General features: G+C 49.1%; 7 protein-coding genes across 7 annotated transcripts; 5 read left to right on the plus strand and 2 right to left on the minus strand.

The window, feature by feature from the left end:
- Nucleotides 1–163: 163 nt before the first annotated feature.
- On the plus strand, nucleotides 164–1,019 carry VE01_04614 (uncharacterized protein). The gene is made up of 3 exons (XM_059463632.1): nucleotides 164–338; nucleotides 385–682; nucleotides 743–1,019. Exons 2-3 carry the CDS (start codon nucleotides 422–424, stop codon nucleotides 809–811), a joined length of 330 nt encoding a protein of 109 aa, XP_059319750.1. The 5' UTR covers nucleotides 164–338; nucleotides 385–421; the 3' UTR covers nucleotides 812–1,019.
- Nucleotides 1,020–1,029: 10 nt separating this feature from the next.
- Nucleotides 1,030–7,432, minus strand: VE01_04615 (uncharacterized protein). The gene has a single exon (XM_018274086.2). It carries the CDS (start codon nucleotides 7,109–7,111, stop codon nucleotides 1,187–1,189), a length of 5,925 nt encoding a protein of 1,974 aa, XP_018131043.1. The 5' UTR covers nucleotides 7,112–7,432; the 3' UTR covers nucleotides 1,030–1,186.
- YKT6 (palmitoyltransferase) lies at nucleotides 7,397–8,645 on the plus strand. Its single transcript, XM_018274087.2, has 4 exons — nucleotides 7,397–7,568; nucleotides 7,620–7,705; nucleotides 7,753–8,121; nucleotides 8,175–8,645. Exons 1-4 carry the CDS (start codon nucleotides 7,465–7,467, stop codon nucleotides 8,213–8,215), a joined length of 600 nt encoding a protein of 199 aa, XP_018131044.1. The 5' UTR covers nucleotides 7,397–7,464; the 3' UTR covers nucleotides 8,216–8,645.
- A 331-nt stretch (nucleotides 8,646–8,976) lies between these two features.
- Nucleotides 8,977–11,066, plus strand: VE01_04617 (uncharacterized protein). Its single transcript, XM_018274088.2, has 5 exons — nucleotides 8,977–9,299; nucleotides 9,347–9,374; nucleotides 9,422–9,459; nucleotides 9,511–9,786; nucleotides 9,830–11,066. The coding sequence occupies exons 1-5, from the start codon at nucleotides 9,228–9,230 to the stop codon at nucleotides 10,904–10,906; spliced, it is 1,491 nt and encodes a 496-aa protein (XP_018131045.1). The 5' UTR covers nucleotides 8,977–9,227; the 3' UTR covers nucleotides 10,907–11,066.
- On the minus strand, nucleotides 9,195–12,933 carry LYS1_1 (Saccharopine dehydrogenase). The gene is made up of 8 exons (XM_059463633.1): nucleotides 12,644–12,933; nucleotides 12,576–12,591; nucleotides 12,410–12,518; nucleotides 12,335–12,350; nucleotides 11,848–12,282; nucleotides 11,584–11,792; nucleotides 11,342–11,526; nucleotides 9,195–11,286 (listed from the first exon to the last, which is right to left on the minus strand). The coding sequence occupies exons 1-8, from the start codon at nucleotides 12,837–12,839 to the stop codon at nucleotides 11,187–11,189; spliced, it is 1,266 nt and encodes a 421-aa protein (XP_059319748.1). The 5' UTR covers nucleotides 12,840–12,933; the 3' UTR covers nucleotides 9,195–11,186.
- A 1,281-nt stretch (nucleotides 12,934–14,214) lies between these two features.
- On the plus strand, nucleotides 14,215–18,474 carry VE01_04619 (uncharacterized protein). Its single transcript, XM_059463634.1, has 7 exons — nucleotides 14,215–14,904; nucleotides 15,005–15,342; nucleotides 15,414–15,470; nucleotides 15,537–16,041; nucleotides 16,091–16,115; nucleotides 16,165–16,778; nucleotides 16,830–18,474. The coding sequence occupies exons 1-7, from the start codon at nucleotides 14,565–14,567 to the stop codon at nucleotides 16,838–16,840; spliced, it is 1,890 nt and encodes a 629-aa protein (XP_059319749.1). The 5' UTR covers nucleotides 14,215–14,564; the 3' UTR covers nucleotides 16,841–18,474.
- Nucleotides 18,475–18,836: 362 nt separating this feature from the next.
- Nucleotides 18,837–20,206, plus strand: CEL1_2 (Esterase/lipase/thioesterase). Its single transcript, XM_018274091.2, has 2 exons — nucleotides 18,837–19,384; nucleotides 19,435–20,206. Exons 1-2 carry the CDS (start codon nucleotides 19,326–19,328, stop codon nucleotides 20,108–20,110), a joined length of 735 nt encoding a protein of 244 aa, XP_018130952.1. The 5' UTR covers nucleotides 18,837–19,325; the 3' UTR covers nucleotides 20,111–20,206.
- The last annotated feature ends 225 nt before the right edge of the window (nucleotides 20,207–20,431 follow it).

The following is a 20,431-nucleotide window of genomic DNA, read 5'->3' on the forward strand; positions in this document are numbered from 1 at the left end:
GTGAGTTTTCTATTGTATGTCCACCAACAGTATGGCATGAAAATTGCTCTTATTGAAGTCTGGTTGAAGCTAGGTCGTCGTCCTAGGCAGTCGATTCCCCCCTCCCCTCCCCCCCAGCTATAAAAGTAGTTAGCAACCCACTCCATAAGCAACTCCGCTTCCGTTTCCTTCTTACACACTCTGATCTCACTTTCGGTGCCCTTCTGACACTGATCAATCCCACTTCTACTCTCCACACTCACCAAACCCACGCCTACTCTCCAACACTGATCGAACCTACACCTACTTTTCAACACTGACAGTCAGTCAACAACCAAACAAAAACATCCTTCATCCAAGTAAATATAACAACCTATTCTACCACTTTAATCTAACAACCTTCAGATCAGAATCAACAACTTCCACGCAAAACACCACCAAAATGGCTCTCATCAAGTTCCTCGTCACCGCCCTCGCGGCCACCCTCATGTTCACTTCATCCGTCCTGGCCAACCCAATTCCAGCCCTCACCGATGCGACCACCACCCCAGATACCACTGCCAACCATCTCGAGAAGCGCACTTGCAACGAATTCGGATGCGGCCTCAAGTGCAAGAGCTCTATCCCCTGCAACATCCCGATCAACGAGCCCCGCGACTGCTCCGTCTGCAACTATTTCACCTACGCTGCTGATGGCACAGCTGTAAGTCCTAACGCTCCTTTGGGAGATTGTGGTGAGAAACTTTGCTAATTATGTGTATAGAAGCTGCTTTGGGATCGTCAGTGTCTCTTGATCCAGTGGGATGTGGATCCCCCTCTGTCTCATTGCTAGGAGCCAAGTCATTTTCGATTCACCCGGCGAGGGCGTGGCACAGGCTGCGGTTCTCGGGCATGGGAATGGAGTCGATGCTTGTGTGCAGATCTGGTTTGCTGGCACTTAATGCTTGTGCGATGGATGCCTGCGTTGTAGAGTCATCATGACTGCTACATTACGAGATAGGACCGACTTATGGAAGCTATGAGACCCAAAAAGAAATGAGAAATGAATGACTTTGATTTGATTTCATGCTTCGTGATATTTCTATATGTTCTAGTGAGATGCAAATGCAAATATGTGACACAGATTCTATCTGCGTATCAAACCTAAAATATATCGTGTAGTACGTACCCCATCCACACATACATGTCCCCATATGAACTTTTATACCTATGATTTTTCCTTCTTTACGTCATCTACCACCGTAGGGGGCCCCGGTATCTCGATGCCCCTCTTCTCATAAGTCATTCCCAAGTATGCATCGCTCACAACAAAGACGTCGATCTTCCTCGCCCTCAAATCTCCGCCTGGTAACTTCATGGATGCCCTGGCCACGGGTCTGCTTCCCACAGAAACGGTATTTTTGCCATTGGCATTTCTCCCTACACTCCACCCAACACGCTTAACCGCAAGTACCTCATCAGCGCCGCTGTCGGCAAGGACAACGAACCAACCCTCTGTCTGTGGCTTGGGGAAGAGTGGAGTGTAAACGCGGCCATCGCGGTTGACTATGGGGTTCTGGCGCGATAACACGACAGTTAAGCCAAGAGCTGTGATGTCAGACACCTTGACATCTACGTTAGGCAGGATCGAAGCCGCCTTAATAAATGCAGATCGGGTCGCATGGTTGTCGGCAACCATCTGGGATAGGCTTTCGATGCCAGCGGGCGGCAAACGGCTCAACTCCATCAGCGACGAAGGTAGCGCTTTCGACTTTTGGGATTTGGGGGGGATCCCACCAATATCCACTCCTGGAAGGATGCTCAGGGGATTGTCTGTGGGCCAACGAGCAGATTTAATACACTGAAGTAGTGTCATCATCTGAAGCGTGCTGGAGAGGTAGCCCATCTCAACAAGGGTATCGATGCTGGCCTGCATAATACGGATGGACTGGTCGAGAACACTGTTTGAATCTCCAATGTAATCCGATAACGGCAACTCGATCCGGCTCATGTGAGACTGGAGGAGCAAGAATGACTTGACATGCGGGTCCCAAAGAGGCAGGTTGCCGAATGACTTGGCATCTATGGGGAGATTCTTTGCTAACTCTCCGTTGATGAGGTCTTCATTGTGACGGACTGGCAATTCGTCATATTCGGTGGCAGACGACATCCAGAATAGAACATCTTCGAATGTAGCGCCACGTTTGGCATGCTTGACGAGATGACGGATGGTGTGGTGGGAGAGATAGTAGTATGACATGATCTTTCCCAGGGGCGTTGGGTCGACGTTTCCGTTGGGATAAAGCTCCAAACACTGTGACTCCGCAAGCTCTGCTAGGGAGCTATCAACCATCTGGATCATATAGTCATTTGCCATTTGTTGTGCTGTGGTAGTGTTGTGATCTTCAGCAGACAGCTCAAGACCATAATAAGACGGGTTCTTGTGCAGACGGCGGAAGAAGAATGTCCACGTGAGGTAGTCCAAAGCGTCTTGGACAGTAGCGATGGTTCCGGCCGAGACCTCGGCACCCAAATGGTTGTCGAGGACCTTGTGGAGCGTTGATTCTACTGGGAAGCCCGTGTGCAGGAAGTGCTTGTAGAAATCCTTCTTCGAATCCTGTGTAAAGATGCGGGCAATACCGGTCGTATCGAATTGCGGCCGACCTGCTCTACCAAGCATTTGCAAGACATCCGTCAAATCCATGTCCTTGTATCCTTCAATCTTTGCGTCGAAGAACTGAGTCCCCTTCACTACGACGAGATGGGCGGGAAGATTGACACCCCAAGCGAGGGTGCTGGTAGCGATCAGGATTTGGATTTTATTGTTGGCGAAGAGCTCCTCCGACAGAGACCGATCAGATTCAACCAGACCAGCATGATGCAGCCCGATGCCAAAGCTGAGCGATTCCTTCAGTGTATCATCCTTGACTCTCGCGAGGTTAAGTTGCAAATCGTCTTCAGACATTTTGAGGAAACGCCTCGGGTTGTCTTCCATGCCGCAGAAGTTGATGAGGTCCTTTGCTGTAAGTCGAGTCTGTCGGCGAGATGCGACGAAGACAATAACGGGCTTGTCCGGAGAATGAGTCTTGATGGCGAGGAATGTTGGCCGATTCATCGTTTGCATCAACGGGCAGAAGCCGCGTACTTCAGGAAAGCCGTCGATGAATATCTCAAGGGGTACAGGTCGGACGGAATGCCTGAAATTAAACAAACCTTCCTTGACTCCGAGCCAGTTTCCAAGATCCATAGCGTTCGCACAAGCAGTCGACATACCCATCAGTCGAACCGTGCTCTTAGACTGCGAAGCAATGTAGTTCATTCGAGAAACAATGATTTCGAGAATAGGACCACGATCACCACCGAGAAGATGGATTTCATCAATAATCACCAAGCTTACTTGTCGAACGTAGCCTCTTGTCTGCCAACTACGAGATATACCATCCCACTTCTCAGGCGTCGTAATGATGAGATCTGCGTCGCGAATTGTACGTGTATCAGGAGTATTGTCACCAGTTAACTCGACAAGTTTCAAGCCGAGAGGCCCTGTAAGGCGAGGATGCCAATCCTTGACACGCTCTCGAACGAGAGCCTTCATAGGTGCAATATACACGACTTTTGACCCAGGATTGTCTCGTAGGGACTGCCAGACTGCCAACTCGCAAGCAACAGTCTTTCCACTACCAGTAGGAGAACCCAGTAAAACGTTTGTTGACGTGTGATACAGGCAGTGGAAGAGCTGAGTCTGCATAGGGTTGAAGAATTGGAAGCGCTTGCTATATATCTCTTCCAACATGGGGTTCTTGAGTGCTGTTACAGGCAGAGGTTGTAGGGATAGCAGATCGGTGTACTTGCTTTCGGTTTCTGGCCGAATCAGGTGCTGGAAGGAAACGGGTGTGACTGTTTCGACTCCCAACCACCTGTCAGACACAGCTCGGACATATATTTGAGACGGGAGAGGGTCCTGAAGAGGGATGGTGAAGTCGAGATAGTGCTCCTCGTGCATTTTCCTCCTGTTCAGTATGAAGAACTCGTTGTGGTATATCTCAGACGTTTCAGAGTTCTCAACCCAAATATAATATGGTTCTGAAGACCCATTATGGCGGTCATTCCAGCGGAAGTCAGGTGTCAGAGTGAGATGGATTCTCAAGACGTCTCTGTTGAGAGGCGCTATTTCGCACTCTACACTTATCGTGGGGAAGTTTTCAAGAATGCGAGCAATCTTGCTTCCGGCACCATGGTTGTGCACCAACGAGCCGATTTCGGCAGACTCCATGTCCCGTAAAGCCTCTATGGAAGTCGAGGCACCCTTATCATCGAGCTGCCTCAAGACGGGTAGAGGAAGCTCGAACTGATGAAGGGGGTGCTGGAATGGCCAGATCCGTTTGTCTATAGACTTGCATAGAGAGAGTATAACTAGACACTGGTAACCCCATTTCCTATTCAAGGCGATTTTGAACAAGGCTTTGCACACTCGCGCCGCCTGCTGTGCAATGTAGAATGTGTCGCTGGACAAGGCGAAATCTTCAATCCGCGCGCGTGAGACATGGGATTGAAGGAGAATGTTAGTCTTGGTCTGCGGAGAATCGATGCCACCTCCAACATCGCAAGGGGCAAACTCGTCTCGTAGTCGCACCAGTTCATCGGACTCACTGTCACGAGACTGAATGTTATCAAATTCGCCGCACATACTAATCATCTTCAAAACATCGGCCTCGGATGCAAGGGGCGCCATCATCGTGTTGAAGATCTGAACACTGGTATGTAAAAGGTAGAACTCGCTCGCAATGCGTCCGACATCCTTACTCTTCAGTTCCTCGGTTACCTCATTGAAGATAATCATCTGGCTCTGGTGGAGAGTCCGAGCTGCGTTGATAATGAGCTGACGCCTGCGTTGAACCAACGTCGGATCATCTCTGATCTCAGCCCAGTCTATACCATAGGTCATTGGGGCTATCTTCATGCGCTGGAAGAGATACGAGTATCCCAACCACTGCACGGCTTCTGGAACCGACGTCACCGTCCCCAGGGCGATTTCGGCATTTAGATTGTCGACCATCTTGGCACTGAACCTGGATTCGATGGGTTGTTGCTGAGTAACAGCACTCAGATAGTGATGTAACTTGTCATGGCTGGTACAGATCATACCGATACCCGTGTCTTGAAATTGCGGTCGTCCTGCACGACCAAAGATTTGGAGAACGTCCAGAATTCCCAAGTCTACAAATTTGCCCTCTTGGGCGCTGTAGATCTGGGTTCCCTTGATGACTACTGCAGCGGCTGGAAGATTAACACCCCACGCAAGCGTAGCCGTACAGCAGAGCACTTTCATGACTCCCTGTGAGAACAGCCGCTCAGTAAGGTTACGATCTGATCTCTGCATACCAGCATGATGGATTCCCATGCCTTTGGGGAGAAGCTCTCTCAGTTCCCTCCCCTTCGAAGTTTTCATTTCCCTCGTGGCAGCTTCATACTGAGGATGCTCTCTGGGATCAAAAAGATCCGCACAGCCATCATCGGTGGCCTTTTCGAAGAGCATCTTTGATGTGTTGAATGTATCTTTTCGAGTGTGGACGAAAACCATGACCTGATGGCCGAGTTCCAACATATCCTTGACCTTTTCAAAGCAGGTCTCGTCAATGTTATCTCGAGACTTTTTTGTTCCGGCCTTGCCCTTGACACCAATGAAATGCTGCTCTAGGGGGACTGGACGAAAGGAGGCATCAAAATAAAAGAGGCCAGCATATCGATTGACTTTGAGAAAGTCCGCTACGTCAACATAGTTGGGTAGCGTTGCAGAAAGACCAACCATCCGAATAAGTGACTGTGTGCTTTCCACCTGTCGCGCCGTACGTGCCACAAGAGATTCGATAACAGCTCCACGTTCGTCGTGCAGCATATGAACTTCATCAATAATCAACAGGCGTACCTTTTGGACTAGCTCAGTATCGCCCGAGCCTTTCCTTGTCACGACATCCCACTTTTCAGGTGTGGTGACAATGATTTGGGTATGGACGATCTCCTGCTTCGTCAAGTGCATATCACCCGTAAATTCCCTGACTTGAATTCCCAACCATGCAAGGCGCGAGCCGAGTTTCTGGGTAATTTCCGCTGCCAAAGCCTTCATTGGGGCGACGTACACGATTTTGAAGTCCGCCGTGGCGACGGTAAAATCTTGTGCATCTGGGGACTCTGCTGGATTGGGCGTGGTGTTCTGGCCGATTGCATGTAATATGGTGAGCATGGCTGCGTCGGTCTTACCAGCACCGGTGGGCGCGCATATAAGCATGTTCTCGTTTGTCTTGTATGCAACGGGATACACCAGACTTTGCATCCTATTGAGCGTTTTGTATCCCTTAAACGTTCCCTTGCACAGCTGGTCCATTTCTGAGATCTGAACCAGCTTCCGGCCAAGTCCCAGCGTCCCGACCTTTCCGGCTGGGATGGAGAACTCTTCATATCGCTCATGCTCCGTCCTCTCACTTCCCATGGGCAACCCATACTTGTGGCCGGACGAGCTCAGGGTATTTCCAGCAGAGTGAGCCTTGTAAACGTGAGGATATTGCGGCCCATCTCTGTCCAGTTTGGGACCGAGAGTAGCATGCTTGTGCTCGTAGTCATTTCTCCGCAGCTGTGCGTCTCTCTCCTTTCTCGTAAGCAGCCTCCCACTGAGTAGCCCGTCTGTTTGGTCAGCAACTCGAGGGGCAGCTGCTATCTCTTTGCGATGCGAGATTAACTCGATAAGGAAATCAAAATCGTCATATCCAATAACATCCGTCAGTGCTGACTGCAGCTCTTCGTCGGATATATCTGAGACAAGCAACGAGACGATCTGCTCTTGCAGAGTTTCTGCACTGAGTCCACCTTTACTTGCCGCAAAGGCCGAACATTTGGCCTGGATCCATTCTGGTCCATAAACTCCGTCTTCGACGGCAGGCGGCAGCGCGTCCTCTTCAAAGCCGCTGCTGTACTCGTCTGCCTCTGTGTCGTCGATGAAGTCCCACACATCATCTCCGCTGTTGAGGGAGTCTGAGAGCTCTTCATAGTCTAGGCTGTAGGGCTGATTAGAAGTTGGCAGTTTAAGATCCGCCAAAGCCGCTCTCATAGTCGATAGCTGCGCTATCCATTGCGACTCCGCCAGCTTTGCTGTAGCCATGTCGTATATGTGTACACCGATGTCTATGGTGGGGTATGTTTGACGTTTGGAGCTTGAAGTCGTAGCCAACGCACATGCACCGGAATACGCCCGACACAACAAGAAGGGACTTTTGATAACCTCTATAGACGCTCCGCTAAATTTCTGTATCAAAATGTAAATGCTGTAAGTAAGTTCAAGATTCAAATCTTTGTCTTGTTGAATTCTTGATCATGTGACCTGACTCAGAAAGTTGATGCCTCGGATCTTGCCGCGGGGCGGTCAGGGTCGAAACGTCACAGGCCACAGGCCCTCATTGTTTGCGCCTACAGCATCGCTTCTCCAAACATAACCACCCACTCTACACCACCAAGATGAAGCTATTTTACATTGGAATCTTTAAGAATGCCGAGAAGCCAGCGCATGAGTTGGTTTCCGCAAAAGATACCAGTTCCTTTAGCTTCTGGGAGAGGTCGACGTAAGGAACCCCTCCAACAACTGCACGGAGGTCGAGCTAACTATGATTTAGGGTGAGCGAGTTCATGACTTTCTTCAGCAAGACAGTCGCCGAAAGTAAAGATGCTGCGCCTGGAAAACGCCAGGAGATCTACGAAGGTAGGGCGACAGAGAAAGCAGTCTGAGGTTAATCTAACGGAGACCAGGGCCATACAAGTTCCACAGTCTTGGGCACAACACCGGGATTGTGGGCATAATCATGTCAGACCACGAATATCCGCTATTAGTTGCACAGTCGCTGCTCAACAAGGTCCTCGACGAATTTACTGCCAAGTACCCGCGGTCGACCTGGTCCAACTCGAACCCCACACTTGAATTCCCGGACTTAACATCATACCTGGCGAAGTACCAAGATCCTCAACAGGCGGATAACATCATGAAGATCCAGAAGGAGCTGGATGAGACAAAGGTCATTCTGCACAAGACGATCGAGAGCGTGCTGGAGCGTGGCGAGAAGATAGATGATTTGGTAGCGAAGAGCCAGGGTTTGAGCGACACGAGCAGGATGTTCTATAGTAAGTTGCGCCCCGGAATTCTTGCCGGGCCGTCTCTAACAATCAATCTCTAGCCAAGGCGAAGCAACAGAACTCGTGCTGTGTATTGATGTAAATACGAGGGGTTGGCTTGGATCTCATTTGGCGTTTCATTCCCTATTAATACCTACCTACTGGTTGTCTATCAGCTGCGCTATAGCTATCAGTAATGCATAAGACTCTGATATACCGTTGCCCTGTTCAAGCTGCATAATTGCCCCAATATGGCAATTCAGATTTGCTGTAACAGTGCTACATTTTGGAGCAGCCCCATAATATTTGCCTTAATAGGAAAGAAGACCCCTGGTAGGCTTGGCATCATAATTGCCTACCTACTCTAATAGGTATTATAGTTCTTACCTACTACGGTATAACAGCCCCATTTGCGTGTAAGAATTCGTTTTTATTACTATATACAGTTATCCCTAATTCTGAGCGATATTTTTACTATCTTCTTCTTTACTACGAGCAGACAGGGTTCCTGTGCTGCTAGATTTAGAACAGAGCAGCTTCTGAATTGGCCGGCCTATTGTTGCTTTGAACGTATCAAATTGTATGAGATGTGATATCCCCTATGGTAGTAGCCCCTCGTGCATCGAATAAATATATAGAGCACATGGTCTAGTTATTCCAGCTAGAAGCACAGATTCTGTAAATCACAGCCTTGTCCTTGAATTCACGTCTCATCGTCATTGATTTGGTAGGGATCCTGAACGCCATTTACCCGTAAAGCTAGCACATGCCCGGGCCGCATCAACGTTAATCCGCCGGCTATTCCACCGCGGTAAATCCAGGGCACATGCGGGGGAATCCCCAGATTCTATCCTCGCCCCATTGCGGAGCCTGTCCGCGACCGGGGATTTCCAATCCGTATAAATCCGTCTTGGCTTGTTTCTTGCTTCTTTCTTATCTGTTGTCGTCTATATAATTGCATCTGAGCTCGTAATTAATAATTGTCACCCTTTTTCGCCGAACATTGCACTCCGTAAAGCTCGGGGGATCAACTACCGAAAGCTTGGATTAAGATAGTCCTTTGGAGATATATTGGACCCGCCCCCAAAGAAACTTTACTCCAACACCTTGAAATCATGGCTCTCACTGGTGAGGAAGTTGCGAAGCACAATTCGAAGGATTCATTATGGGTTATTATCCATGGAAAGGTAGGATACATTTTCTCGAAAGATTATTACATACTGACCTGACACAGGCATACGATGTGACCGAATTCGCACCTGGTGAGCCATTTCCTAAGCCGACATGATCGGTGAACTAATGAAAGCAGAGCACCCTGGTGGAATGGGCATTATCCTCAAGTATGCGGTATGTTATTGCCCCTCAAAGCATGCACATGGCAAGTATTAATTCCAACAGGGAAAAGATGCCACCGAGACGTACGAGCCAATCCACCCTCCGGACACCCTGGACAAATACCTCGACAAGTCGAAGCACCTAGGCCCAGTGGACATGGCTACCGTAGCAGAAGTAGCACAAGAGATTGACCCCGATGAGGTGGCAAGACAGGACAGGATAGCACACATGCCCAGCCTAGAGCAATGCTACAACATGATGGACTTTGAGTCCGTTGCCAGCCGAGTCATGAAGAAGACTGCCTGGGCATACTACTCCAGTGGTGCAGATGATGAGATTGTATGTCTTCACCTCCCTCTCAAGATGATCGCTAACCTTTCAGACAATGCGCGAGAACCACTCCGCCTTCCACAAAATCTGGTTCAGGCCCCGCATCCTCGTCGACGTCGAGAAAGTCGATTTCTCCACCACCATGCTCGGCACCAAAGTCGACATCCCCTTCTACGTGACCGCCACCGCGCTCGGCAAACTAGGCCACCCAGAGGGCGAAGTAATCTTCACCAAAGCCGCCAAAAAGCACAACGTCATCCAGATGATCCCCACCCTAGCCTCCTGCTCCTTCGACCAAATCGTCGACGCCGCCGAGGGCGACCAAGTCCAATGGCTCCAACTCTACGTCAACAAGGACCGTGCAATCACCAAGAAGATCATCCAGCACGCCGAGGCCCGCGGCTGCAAGGGCCTCTTCATCACCGTCGACGCCCCGCAACTCGGCCGCAGAGAGAAGGACATGCGCAGCAAGTTCACCGAGCAGGGCTCCAACGTGCAGTCCTCCAGCGGCGCGGTGACGGATAACTCGCAGGGTGCCGCCCGCGCCATCTCGTCGTTCATCGATCCCTCCCTCAGCTGGAAGGATATCCCCTGGTTCCAGAGCGTGACCAAGATGCCCATCATCCTCAAGGGCGTGCAGTGCGTCGAGGACGTGCTCCAAGCCGTCGAGGTTGGCGTCCAGGGTGTCGTCCTCTCGAACCATGGGGGTCGCCAACTCGATTTCGCGAGATCGGGAATCGAGGTCCTGGCGGAGGTTATGCCGATTCTGCGCGACCGCGGTCTCCAAGATAAGATTGAGATTTACATTGATGGCGGCGTGCGTCGCGCGACGGATATCATCAAGGCTATGTGCATGGGTGCTAAGGGCGTGGGAATCGGGAGGCCGTTCTTGTTCGCTATGTCGGCGTATGGGTTGGCCGGCGTGGATAAGGCGATGCAGTTGCTGAAGGATGAGATGGAGATGAATATGAGACTCATTGGGTGCAGTAGCATTGATCAGCTCAACCCGTCGCTGATTGATTCGCGCGCGCTGAACTCGCATGCTACGTCTGTGCCGTGGGATACGCTGAGTGTGTCTTCATACGACCCGTTGGTCAGCCCGCAGAACAGGGTTAAGTCGAAGCTTTAGTTAGGATAGACAAGGTTTGACAATGGGGGACTTTTTGCATCAATAGGATTTTTGGTTGTATAGAAAGGTTTTAAGGCGGACTTTATAATTCCACCCATTTCACGTTGGAAATGGTATTTGTTTTGTAGGGGCTATATCTTTATCTCTAAAGTAAAGCAGAAATAACTTTTTACGATAATCTTTGTTTTGATCCGAAGGGTGTTCAGCCCTGCCTCTTTTGATTTTTTTGATGCCGTACCCAATGCTAATGGTAAATCGCAACAATATCACATCACACCCTCTATTTATCGGCCAGGTCCAGGTGGAACGACCTAATTATCGCGTCGGTATCGTCAATCGCGAGAGGACGGATATCCGCCAGCTCCTTGATCTTGGCCGTACTAGAAGAAAGTGTTAGTGGGCGGCGAGGTTTGAGGGCGGGTGGGGTATTCTTACAGAGCCTTAACTTGCTCATCAGTCATCTTCAAGCCCAATTGCTCGACACGGCTCTTGATGGCGTTCCATCCCGTGATTCTCGACGCGAAGTGGACATAGCGGGTCATTCCGAAATCCGCCGGGTTGAGGATCTCGTATGTGGAGGGGTTGTTGAGGATAGCCTTGGCGTGGATGCCGGCCTTGTGCTGCGGAGGGAGTTAGCATGTGTCATCTGCATCTGGGGAGTGGGGTTTAAAACTTGCCGTAAATGAACAGAAGCCAGTCACGTAGTTGTTGAAGGGGACGTTGACCTCGACTGCCTCGGCAACCATGTCCTCGATCTCCTTGAGCTTCTGCAGCTTGTACTTGGACAGCACGTAGTCGCGGTCCTCGACGATCATGCGGGCGAGGAAACCACCGAGCGGGGTGATACCGTTGCGCTCACCGATACCCAGTACGGATGTGTCGACGTCTGCGTACGTTAGCTAAACCGCTTTTTGGGGGCTGGAAAATTTAGTATGACTCACGTGTTGCTCCGGCTTCTAAGGCGACAAAGGCGTTGGCAATAGCGCAGCCGGTGTCGTTGTGGAAATGTGTCTCGATATCGGTCTTCTGGCTGATGACTCCACGCAGGGTGCGGATCAGCTCGTAGACGGTACGTGGGGAAGCGCAGCCGACGGTGTCGGCGATACCAACACGGTCGACACCAGCCTCGTCGACGGCCTTGTAAAGGGCGAGAAGGTCGACAAAGTCGGAGCGGAAGGAGTCCTCGGAGGAGAAGCGGATCTCGAGGCCCTTGCTCTTGACGAACTCGATGACCTCGATGGCGGACTTGGTGATGTATGCCATGTCCTTGCCGTGGGAGAACTCGCGGAGGAAGGAAGAGGTTCCGATAACAACGTCGACACCATCCACACCGGTCTCCACCGCCAACCTAGCATCCTCCATTGTGCATCTCACGTCTGTATATAAATTAGTTTTGGGTCGCGTGGGGTTGGGTATTCGAGGACTAACGAGTGAGAATTTTGGCCTGGATGAGTCAGTTATGAAAACCATAAAATGTAAATTGTAGGGGTTTAACAAACGCACCTTGAGACCAAGCTTGCAGATTGTCTCACAATCAGCCTTGGATTGAGGAGACGCCGCCGGCGAAGTCAACTCAATGTAATCCACGCCGAAGTCTGAGAGAGCCGTTGCGCTAAAAGGTCGGATTAGTATGATATTCGAATGAAATTTCGAGAATTAAATAACGTACATCTTGACCTTGGTTGCTTGACGGTCGTTAGCAGAGGTTTGTGCAACTTTTGGGGTGGCAGGAGTTACCAGTGTCGAAAAACGCCGAGGCAAATTGTTCACCCTCACGAAGCGTGCTCTCGATAATCTTGAAGCGGCCAGTATTTGATAGGTAGTCGCCAATGGCCTTGTATGGGACGGATCTAGGCTTCTTATCGGCGCCGTTACCGTTGGAGACGCCGTTGGCGACGCCATTCTGGCCGTTTGTACTTGGTTCGTTGCACATTGTGTATATGGATTTTTGTGATTGTGAGTGGAATTGACTTTCAGTGGAGAGGGTGAGTGTAACGGAACAGTGTGGTGATGGGAATAGCTGCTTACTAAAGCTGGACGAATCAGAATGTGAGTCAATGAAAATCGAGTCACCCAAGTTTACTTGGTAAGGCAAAGTTAAGGCAAAATTCCCCTTGGGCAAGGCAAAGGACCAATACCCCGCCCCGAATATCGGAGAGGTTTATCCGTGGTGGGGGTGTGACGTAGAAAAAGTGGCGGTTTGTGGTTTTGGTAGGGGGAGGATACGGCGGTGGCGTTTCGACTTTTGTGCAGAGATTGCGGGGTGGACACGTGATCAGTTAGGTGGGAGGGAAATCAGGAAAGTCAGGTGATAAGGGCCAGTCTCCCGCTATTGAGTAAGAATTGATGTATTACTGCCTATGTAATTTACCCCTAGGATTTACTGATATTCCGTACAGTGATCACGTGACGTCACGTGACTATTACAACACCCGCTGTCACGGCCACGCTAGACAGCACTCAGCACGCCGAACACGCTGGACAGCGTCCCTCACAACCGCGGACGCCTAAGTACGCCACTGTACTCAGGGCACGCATATGTATAGTAATAGTAGGCTCCTTGTAGAAGGAGCATTTAACGTCTTATCAATATAATTTATGATCATGGCAAAATTGAATAGCTATGCCTCCATGTTCTACCTACTCCGTACATAGCAAAGACCTCACTCTCACTCCCTTGGGAGCGAGAGAGACGAGAAATATCATGATGCCCACATGTCTAGAGGGTATAATCCGTTTCATCCCGTTACCTCGCTAAAACGTTTATGGGTTGCAAGGATAAGTCCAGGAGAAGATGGGTTCAGCAAACACTCCGCGGACATCTGGGGAAGGGTAATCGGGACCATCTAGTAGACCATCTGTAAGGGATAATCGGGACCATCCGATGGATCATCCAGTGGATCATCCAGTGGGTCATCTAGTGAGGGGATGATCGAGACCATCCCTGTAGGTAGTCCCTATCCTCTAAAAAGTAGAGCACTTAAGCTATTACACTACGCTCCTAAGAAAGAAGGCAAGTCATAGCCCATTCGACTTGAAGTTTCTAGTTAGAACCCTTATTTTAGTCTTAGAAACTTATAAGACAATCTATTTTTACTTTCTTTTTCTCATGTAAACCTGCTCTTACTAGACCAGAGTTGATGTTTCATGTTAATCTTGCACGTCAATGTTGAGAATCGACGCTGTCGATGTTTGTACTTCGTTTTTTAATGCTGAGACGGATAGGAGGCTGCTAAAAAGGGCAGCTTTCGTTGTTGTTTTACGCAGCTCGCTTTTCCTAATTTCAATACTCTTACATCCCATATTAAGCGCCAGGACAACTATTTGTGGTTCACGTCGCAACGCGTTCATGCATACTGCTGCCAACTCGTCCGACCTGCATGCATGCCTTGATCACTGCGGGGCCACGACAGCCAAAACTAGCCATCACCCAACATCATCATCAATATTACAACCAGCTCCATTGCTCTTGTCCTTGGTCTCATAGACTGGCGCACATCTATTCTGATACTTATCGCTCGCTGTTACAGTTTATCATCTTATCGAGCATCTCGATGCGATCGTGTCAAACACTGACGGCCCCACAACTGTAAGAACAACAAAAGCGACGACGACGACGACGACGACGGGACGATCGGGACTACAGACTTATGGCAGTATGACTACTCCGGCACCAAACAGGCTCTCCGACAGCAAGCGAGACCGTCTTTATAACATACTACGCCGATCCAAAAAAACCGAAACCTTTCCATCGCCAAATGCACCAACTTCCACTTCGATTGGGCAACAAACGTCAACCCCGTTGGCTCCAGCTTTAGCATCTCATAAACAGCTTGCTTCGAATAAATTGACCTCCGCTATACCCTTAACCAGTATAACTTCTGATACCACTTTGATCCCTACAAAGGCAGCTTTAATCCCCGTCTCGTCCAGCCTTTCTTCTACCTCTCAAATTGCAACTGTGCAGCAGTCAACTCCTGTCTCTCAGCAGCGAATTGGTACGGTTACAAATTTCTGTATTGTGTCCAACATTAGTTTTGACAATACGTAAACCTTTCTGTCCCCATAAAAGCTTGATGGTAACCAGAAACATCACAGATCGAATTAAACTTTCGCCATTAATCAAGACTCCCCATAAGAATCCCAGGGTCATCAAAGCCCAAGAGGAACTCCAAAGGGTCACAGAAGAGCTCCAGGCTGAGCTTGTGAATTATGAAAAGACATTTCCTGGCCCCATTCTCGTCAAGGACGAAGATATTACTTCCTCTGGGTCATTACCGACCCAAGTCGCCACAGATTTTGGAAAGGTGGTCGCGCAAGCACTATCCGATCACAAAATAGGAGAATCTACTGTAGGAGGGAAGGTGATAGGATTCATGGAAAAGCTATATCCTATTACAAACATTGTGTTGGGTATTGTATCATTTGGGGCAGATGTGAGTTGTGGCTGTCTTAGCTATCCTCTACTCGTGGAGGGCGTGGTTTGTTAACTGATCATTCAAACTAGGCAGCGGGAGTTGTACCATTGAAGCTAGCAGCAAACACGCTGAATGTGATTGTCAACGTAAGTCTTACAAACCTCTAATAGTTATTTGCTATATTTACAGACAGCTGAATACAATTGCAACAGCAAGCAGCTAAACAACAAACTCGCTCCAACGGGGTTATTGATTGCTTGAACAAATTAGACACATACCAGTCTTTCTTCCAAAATATCAATCGGCTCGGATACATCCAGGTCTCTGATAATATGCTAGAAGTGTCCACGAATCTTCTTGCAGGAATCATGGGAACCTTGCGAATTAGCCTTGCTTCCCTGCGGACCAGTTTCGTCGTCAACATAGCCAAGGCAGTCAGAGGAGATGATTTTGCGGATTCGCAACAAGCGCTAACCACAGCAATGGAGGCCCTTGACCGAGCTATTCAACAGGAGCTTCTCTTTGACGAGAAGGAACGGAAGTGGAAAGATGAATGTAAAAAAACCTTAGACTTCTTATCTAAAATACCCGCAGGTAAGATGCATCATGATATACGGAACCGTCGCTTGGAGCATTCAGGGGAGTGGATAATCAAGAATGAGACATTTCAGAAATGGATGAATGGAGATCTTAAGACGCTGTGGTGTCCTGGAAAGCGTAAGCACTTTCTTTAAATCAACCTTAACAGAGCTAAAGTTCCATGTAGCTGGTGCTGGGAAGACCTTTCTGGCGTAAGAACTCACCCTTTATGTCTTGTTGCCTTGCTAATATATAGCTTAGGTCCGTTATCATTGATCACTGCCGGACTGTATATGGCTCAAGCAATACAGAAAACGAGTCAGTAGGGATTGCTTGGATGTACTTCAACTACAATGACCAGAATGCTAACAGCATGGGTCAAGTGATTGCGAGTCTTACGAAGCAACTGATTGCTTCAGTAACCCCTGAGATAGGAAAGAGCATAATGGAGGATGCTATTGAATTTCGCGAGGAACACAACTCTGGATCACCAGGCCCGGACGACTACTTTATGCTCCTGTCCAAGGTGATTAGAAGTATGCAGAAAACTATTTTGATTCTCGATGCGCTAGACGAGTGTGCGGACAAAGACTCAAAACGTGTTAACCGCGTATGGTTAATAAAATCACTATTAACGTTAGGGGTTCAGATGTTGGTAACTTCTCGAGAGATGCCTGCAATTGAAGCGCTATTTGAACAAGCTCCCGACTTCGCTATGCTTGCAATCAGTCCAGCTAGTCAAGATATCAAGTCGTACATCCAGTGGAGAATATATGATATGAAGTACGGGAGTCCTAACCTTCGTCATCTTCTTAAAGAGAATCAATCCCTAGAAGAAAAATTATTCAAGCAGTGGTGGAAAAGTATTCTGAAATGTATAGATCCTTTGCATTTGAACGGTAAATCTTGCTAATCCATACGTATAGCTTTAATCTAGCGCGTTTACAAATGGACACCATTAGCGAGTTTACAACAAAGGGAGAAGTGCAAGAAGCTCTCGAGACCCTTCCAATGGAAGAAAGCGAGTTTTATGGTCAGGCCATTAAACGAATCAAAAATCAGAAACATCATTCGGACAAGGCATTGCGTATATTAGCCTGGACTCTCTGTGCCAAAAGGCCATTGTCTGTGCGAGAGATGCAACTCGCTGCAGGAATTAAGCCACGTGAATATCGTGAGGACTTCGAAGACTTTACACTCAAAAAGAACGATATAGTTGATTTTTGTGGCGGCCTCGTACTTGTTAATTCTGATAGTGGAACTGTGGCATTCGCACACTTAACCATTAATGAATATCTCCAGAGCGCATCTAAGAGTATATTCCCAACAGAACCTGACACAGTCATTGCTAGCACCTGCTTCACTTACCTCTCGTTCTATCCCTTTAAGAGCGGCAGCTGTCCTAGTGACAAGGAATTCGAGAGCAGACTTGAACAGAATGTTCTCTTGGATTATGCTTCTCGACACTGGGGTGAGCATGCAGAGTCAGTTCAAGACCGGGTGCTTGATGAGGCGCGCATTTTCTTAATGGATGACGATTTGGTTTCCTGTGCTGTGCAGACCATGTCAGCCCCAGGTAACGAATGGAAAAAAATTCGGAGGGGTTATAGTCCGAGGGGTTATAGTCAAAGATTTCCCAAACGAACAACAGGCCTGCATTTGACTGCAAGATTTGGATTGTTGTACTTGTCAGAAAGGCTGCTATTGCAACTGAGTAAGAATATTAATATCTCAGCCAACTCTAAGGACGAGCACAGCCGGACGCCACTCTCGTGGGCTGCAGAGAACGGGCACGAGGCTATAGTCAAGCTGCTGCTCGAGCAGAAGGCTGAGGTCGACTCGAAGGACACACATTGGGGTCGGACACCGCTCTCGTGGGCTGCAGGGAACGGGCACGAGGCTATAGTCAAGCTGCTGCTCGAGCAGAAGGCTGAGGTCGACTCGAAGGACAGTAATGGTCGGACACCGCTCTCGTGGGCTGCAGGGAACGGGCACGAGGCTATAGTCAAGCTGCTGCTCGAGCAGAAGGCTGAGGTCGACTCGAAGGACAGTAATGGTCGGACACCGCTCTCGTGGGCTGCAGGGAACGGGCACGAGGCTATAGTCAAGCTGCTGCTCGAGCAGAAGGCTGAGGTCGACTCGAAGGACGGGGATGGCCGGAAACCGCTCTCGTGGGCTGTAGAGAACGGGCACGAGGCTATAGTCAAGCTGCTGCTCGAAAAAGGGCGCTAAGTAGATGTAAAGAATAGCTCGCGCTAAGGTAGATGCAAAGGATAGCAATGGCTGGACGCCGCTATCCTAGGCGGCAGACAAGGGGTATGAGGTAGTGGAACAGCTTTTACTCAAGCGAGGAGCTTTGGTAGGTAGAAGATCTTTATGGGCTTATAGCGCTATTTACATTTTGATCATTATCTACTTAGCTTTTCCCACCCGCCTCCAAAGTTTAGCCTCTTGTTATATACTTCTGCCTAGTTTCTATGAATTTCTAGAAGCTATTATTGATATTGAATCACTAACACTATAGCATTAAGCTGCAAGTTAATTTTAAAACAAAGATGATATAATCAGGAGAAACCTGTTAATATGTGCATTAACTGTTTGAAGTGGAAATGTCGTCCTCATTTTGAATAGTTTGCTAACAAATGTTTTATAAGAATTCTACAACATTTTTACCTTTCACTTGTCTTAAGTCACTTTACATACAATATCCTATGTAAAAATACTTATATAATTACATATGAGATGGTACACTCTGGTTCCTAATAGCACACTCCGCTTATTCTAGCCTCTGGTCATGACGATCGCTGCTCTGTGATCGTGTCTTGGGACGGCGGCAACAGCGTTAGCGTTAGCGACGAGGATCACTCCCCTGTACTAGTCTAAAGCATGGCGATGGCACCCTCGCCATCATCCCGGCGTCAAATAACGGGCACCACTCTCTTCGGCGTGGATATAATGGGGCTTAGTCCCTTCAGCGTGAGCGTCTATAGTCGCTCACTTCCGCGCGTGTTACTATACCATATTCGCAACTTGCGCCAAGCGATCGCTAGCATCACCATCAGCCATGGTAGGTATCACCCTGAGAACAGTCCGCGCGTCGACACAGACAAGAATAGCTGCAACAGTCAAATGCCTGCCATATGCCCGACAAAGGTTTCCACAAGAAACAGAAACACCTCCGGAGGATTCTGCCGGTCGATAGAGTTGGCGGGGATATACGATCCACCATTCACGGCGATTCTTGAAACTTTAGAGTGTTTTCATTTAAGTTAATTACCCTGAGTGTAGATCTTCAACCTCAATTATTCCGAAGCTATACATATGATAAAACATCACTCTGGAGTGTTTATAAAGATGTTTCCCCGCCGTCGAAAGGAAGTACTTGCTAAGAATCACACTTCTCCAGCTTGAATATCCCAATAATGCGTTCTTCTACGTTGTTATCACTGGTGGGGTTGGCAGCAACAGCCTCAGCTCACGGGTTTGTCTCCCCAACGTCCTGTTTCGAATACATTACTGACCTCCTCACAGTCATGTTCACTACCACGTACTGGGCACTCAGACCTACACCGGCTACCTCCCCACCAAAACTCCGGATTTCACAGCCGATGCCCCCAGCATCGTGCGACGGGTTGGCAGCGATGGGCCGGTCGAGCTTCTGACCGGCGCCGAAATGGCATGCAACTTCAACGCCGTCCCAATCCTCGACGGCGACGTTTCTCGCGTCGGGGCTGTCCAAGCAGGAACAAACATCACATTTGACTGGGACGCTGACTTCCCGCACTCCGGGCCAATCTTGACGTATATGGCCAAGTGCGAGCCCGACTGCGGACATTTCACTGGGAATGAAGGGGCCGTCTGGTTCAAGATCGATGAGGCGGCTTATGGCACGTCGTGGGCGACGCAGACTCTCTTCGATCAGGACAACAAGTGGTACAGCAAGGTCCCCGAGTGTCTCGCGCCAGGCGAGTACCTGATTCGACATGAGATTATTGCTCTTTCAGGGTGCGCGAAGATAAACAAGTGCCAGTTTTACCCCAGCTGTGCGCAGGTCAAGGTGGAGGGGAGCGGGACGGTGGTGCCATCGACTGGTCTGATTGCCTTCCCAGGGGGTTATACGTTTGCGAATGTCAAGTGGGATTCAAACACACAGGCTCCAAAAGACTATGTTCTGCCTGGTCCCCCAGTCTTCGAGTGTCCGTCTTAAAAAGTCGGGAAGAGCAGTCGGGAAGAGCAGCCGGGAAGAACAGCCGGGAAGAGCGGTCGGCATCGTGGAATGGACACGGGAAGTTCTAGGTCCGTTTGTCAATAGAAATTAGCAGAATATGTATGATTTGCAGTATATTTTCCAGTACAGATGTCCTACTTCTCCAACAGCCTCTAAGCGCAGCCTTGTGATTTCCCACTACTGCAGCAACAAACCGCACCTTACTCCACCTTACTCCCCAACGATCTGTCATACGGCTGTCATTTCCTCTTTAGTCCAGCCTGACGCACCCAGCGCGCCAAAATACCAGCAGCCGTCCAG

This window comes from Pseudogymnoascus verrucosus (assembly GCF_001662655.1).
Source record: "Pseudogymnoascus verrucosus strain UAMH 10579 unplaced genomic scaffold scaffold_18, whole genome shotgun sequence".
In the NCBI taxonomy this organism is placed as follows: domain Eukaryota; kingdom Fungi; phylum Ascomycota; class Leotiomycetes; order Thelebolales; family Thelebolaceae; genus Pseudogymnoascus; species Pseudogymnoascus verrucosus.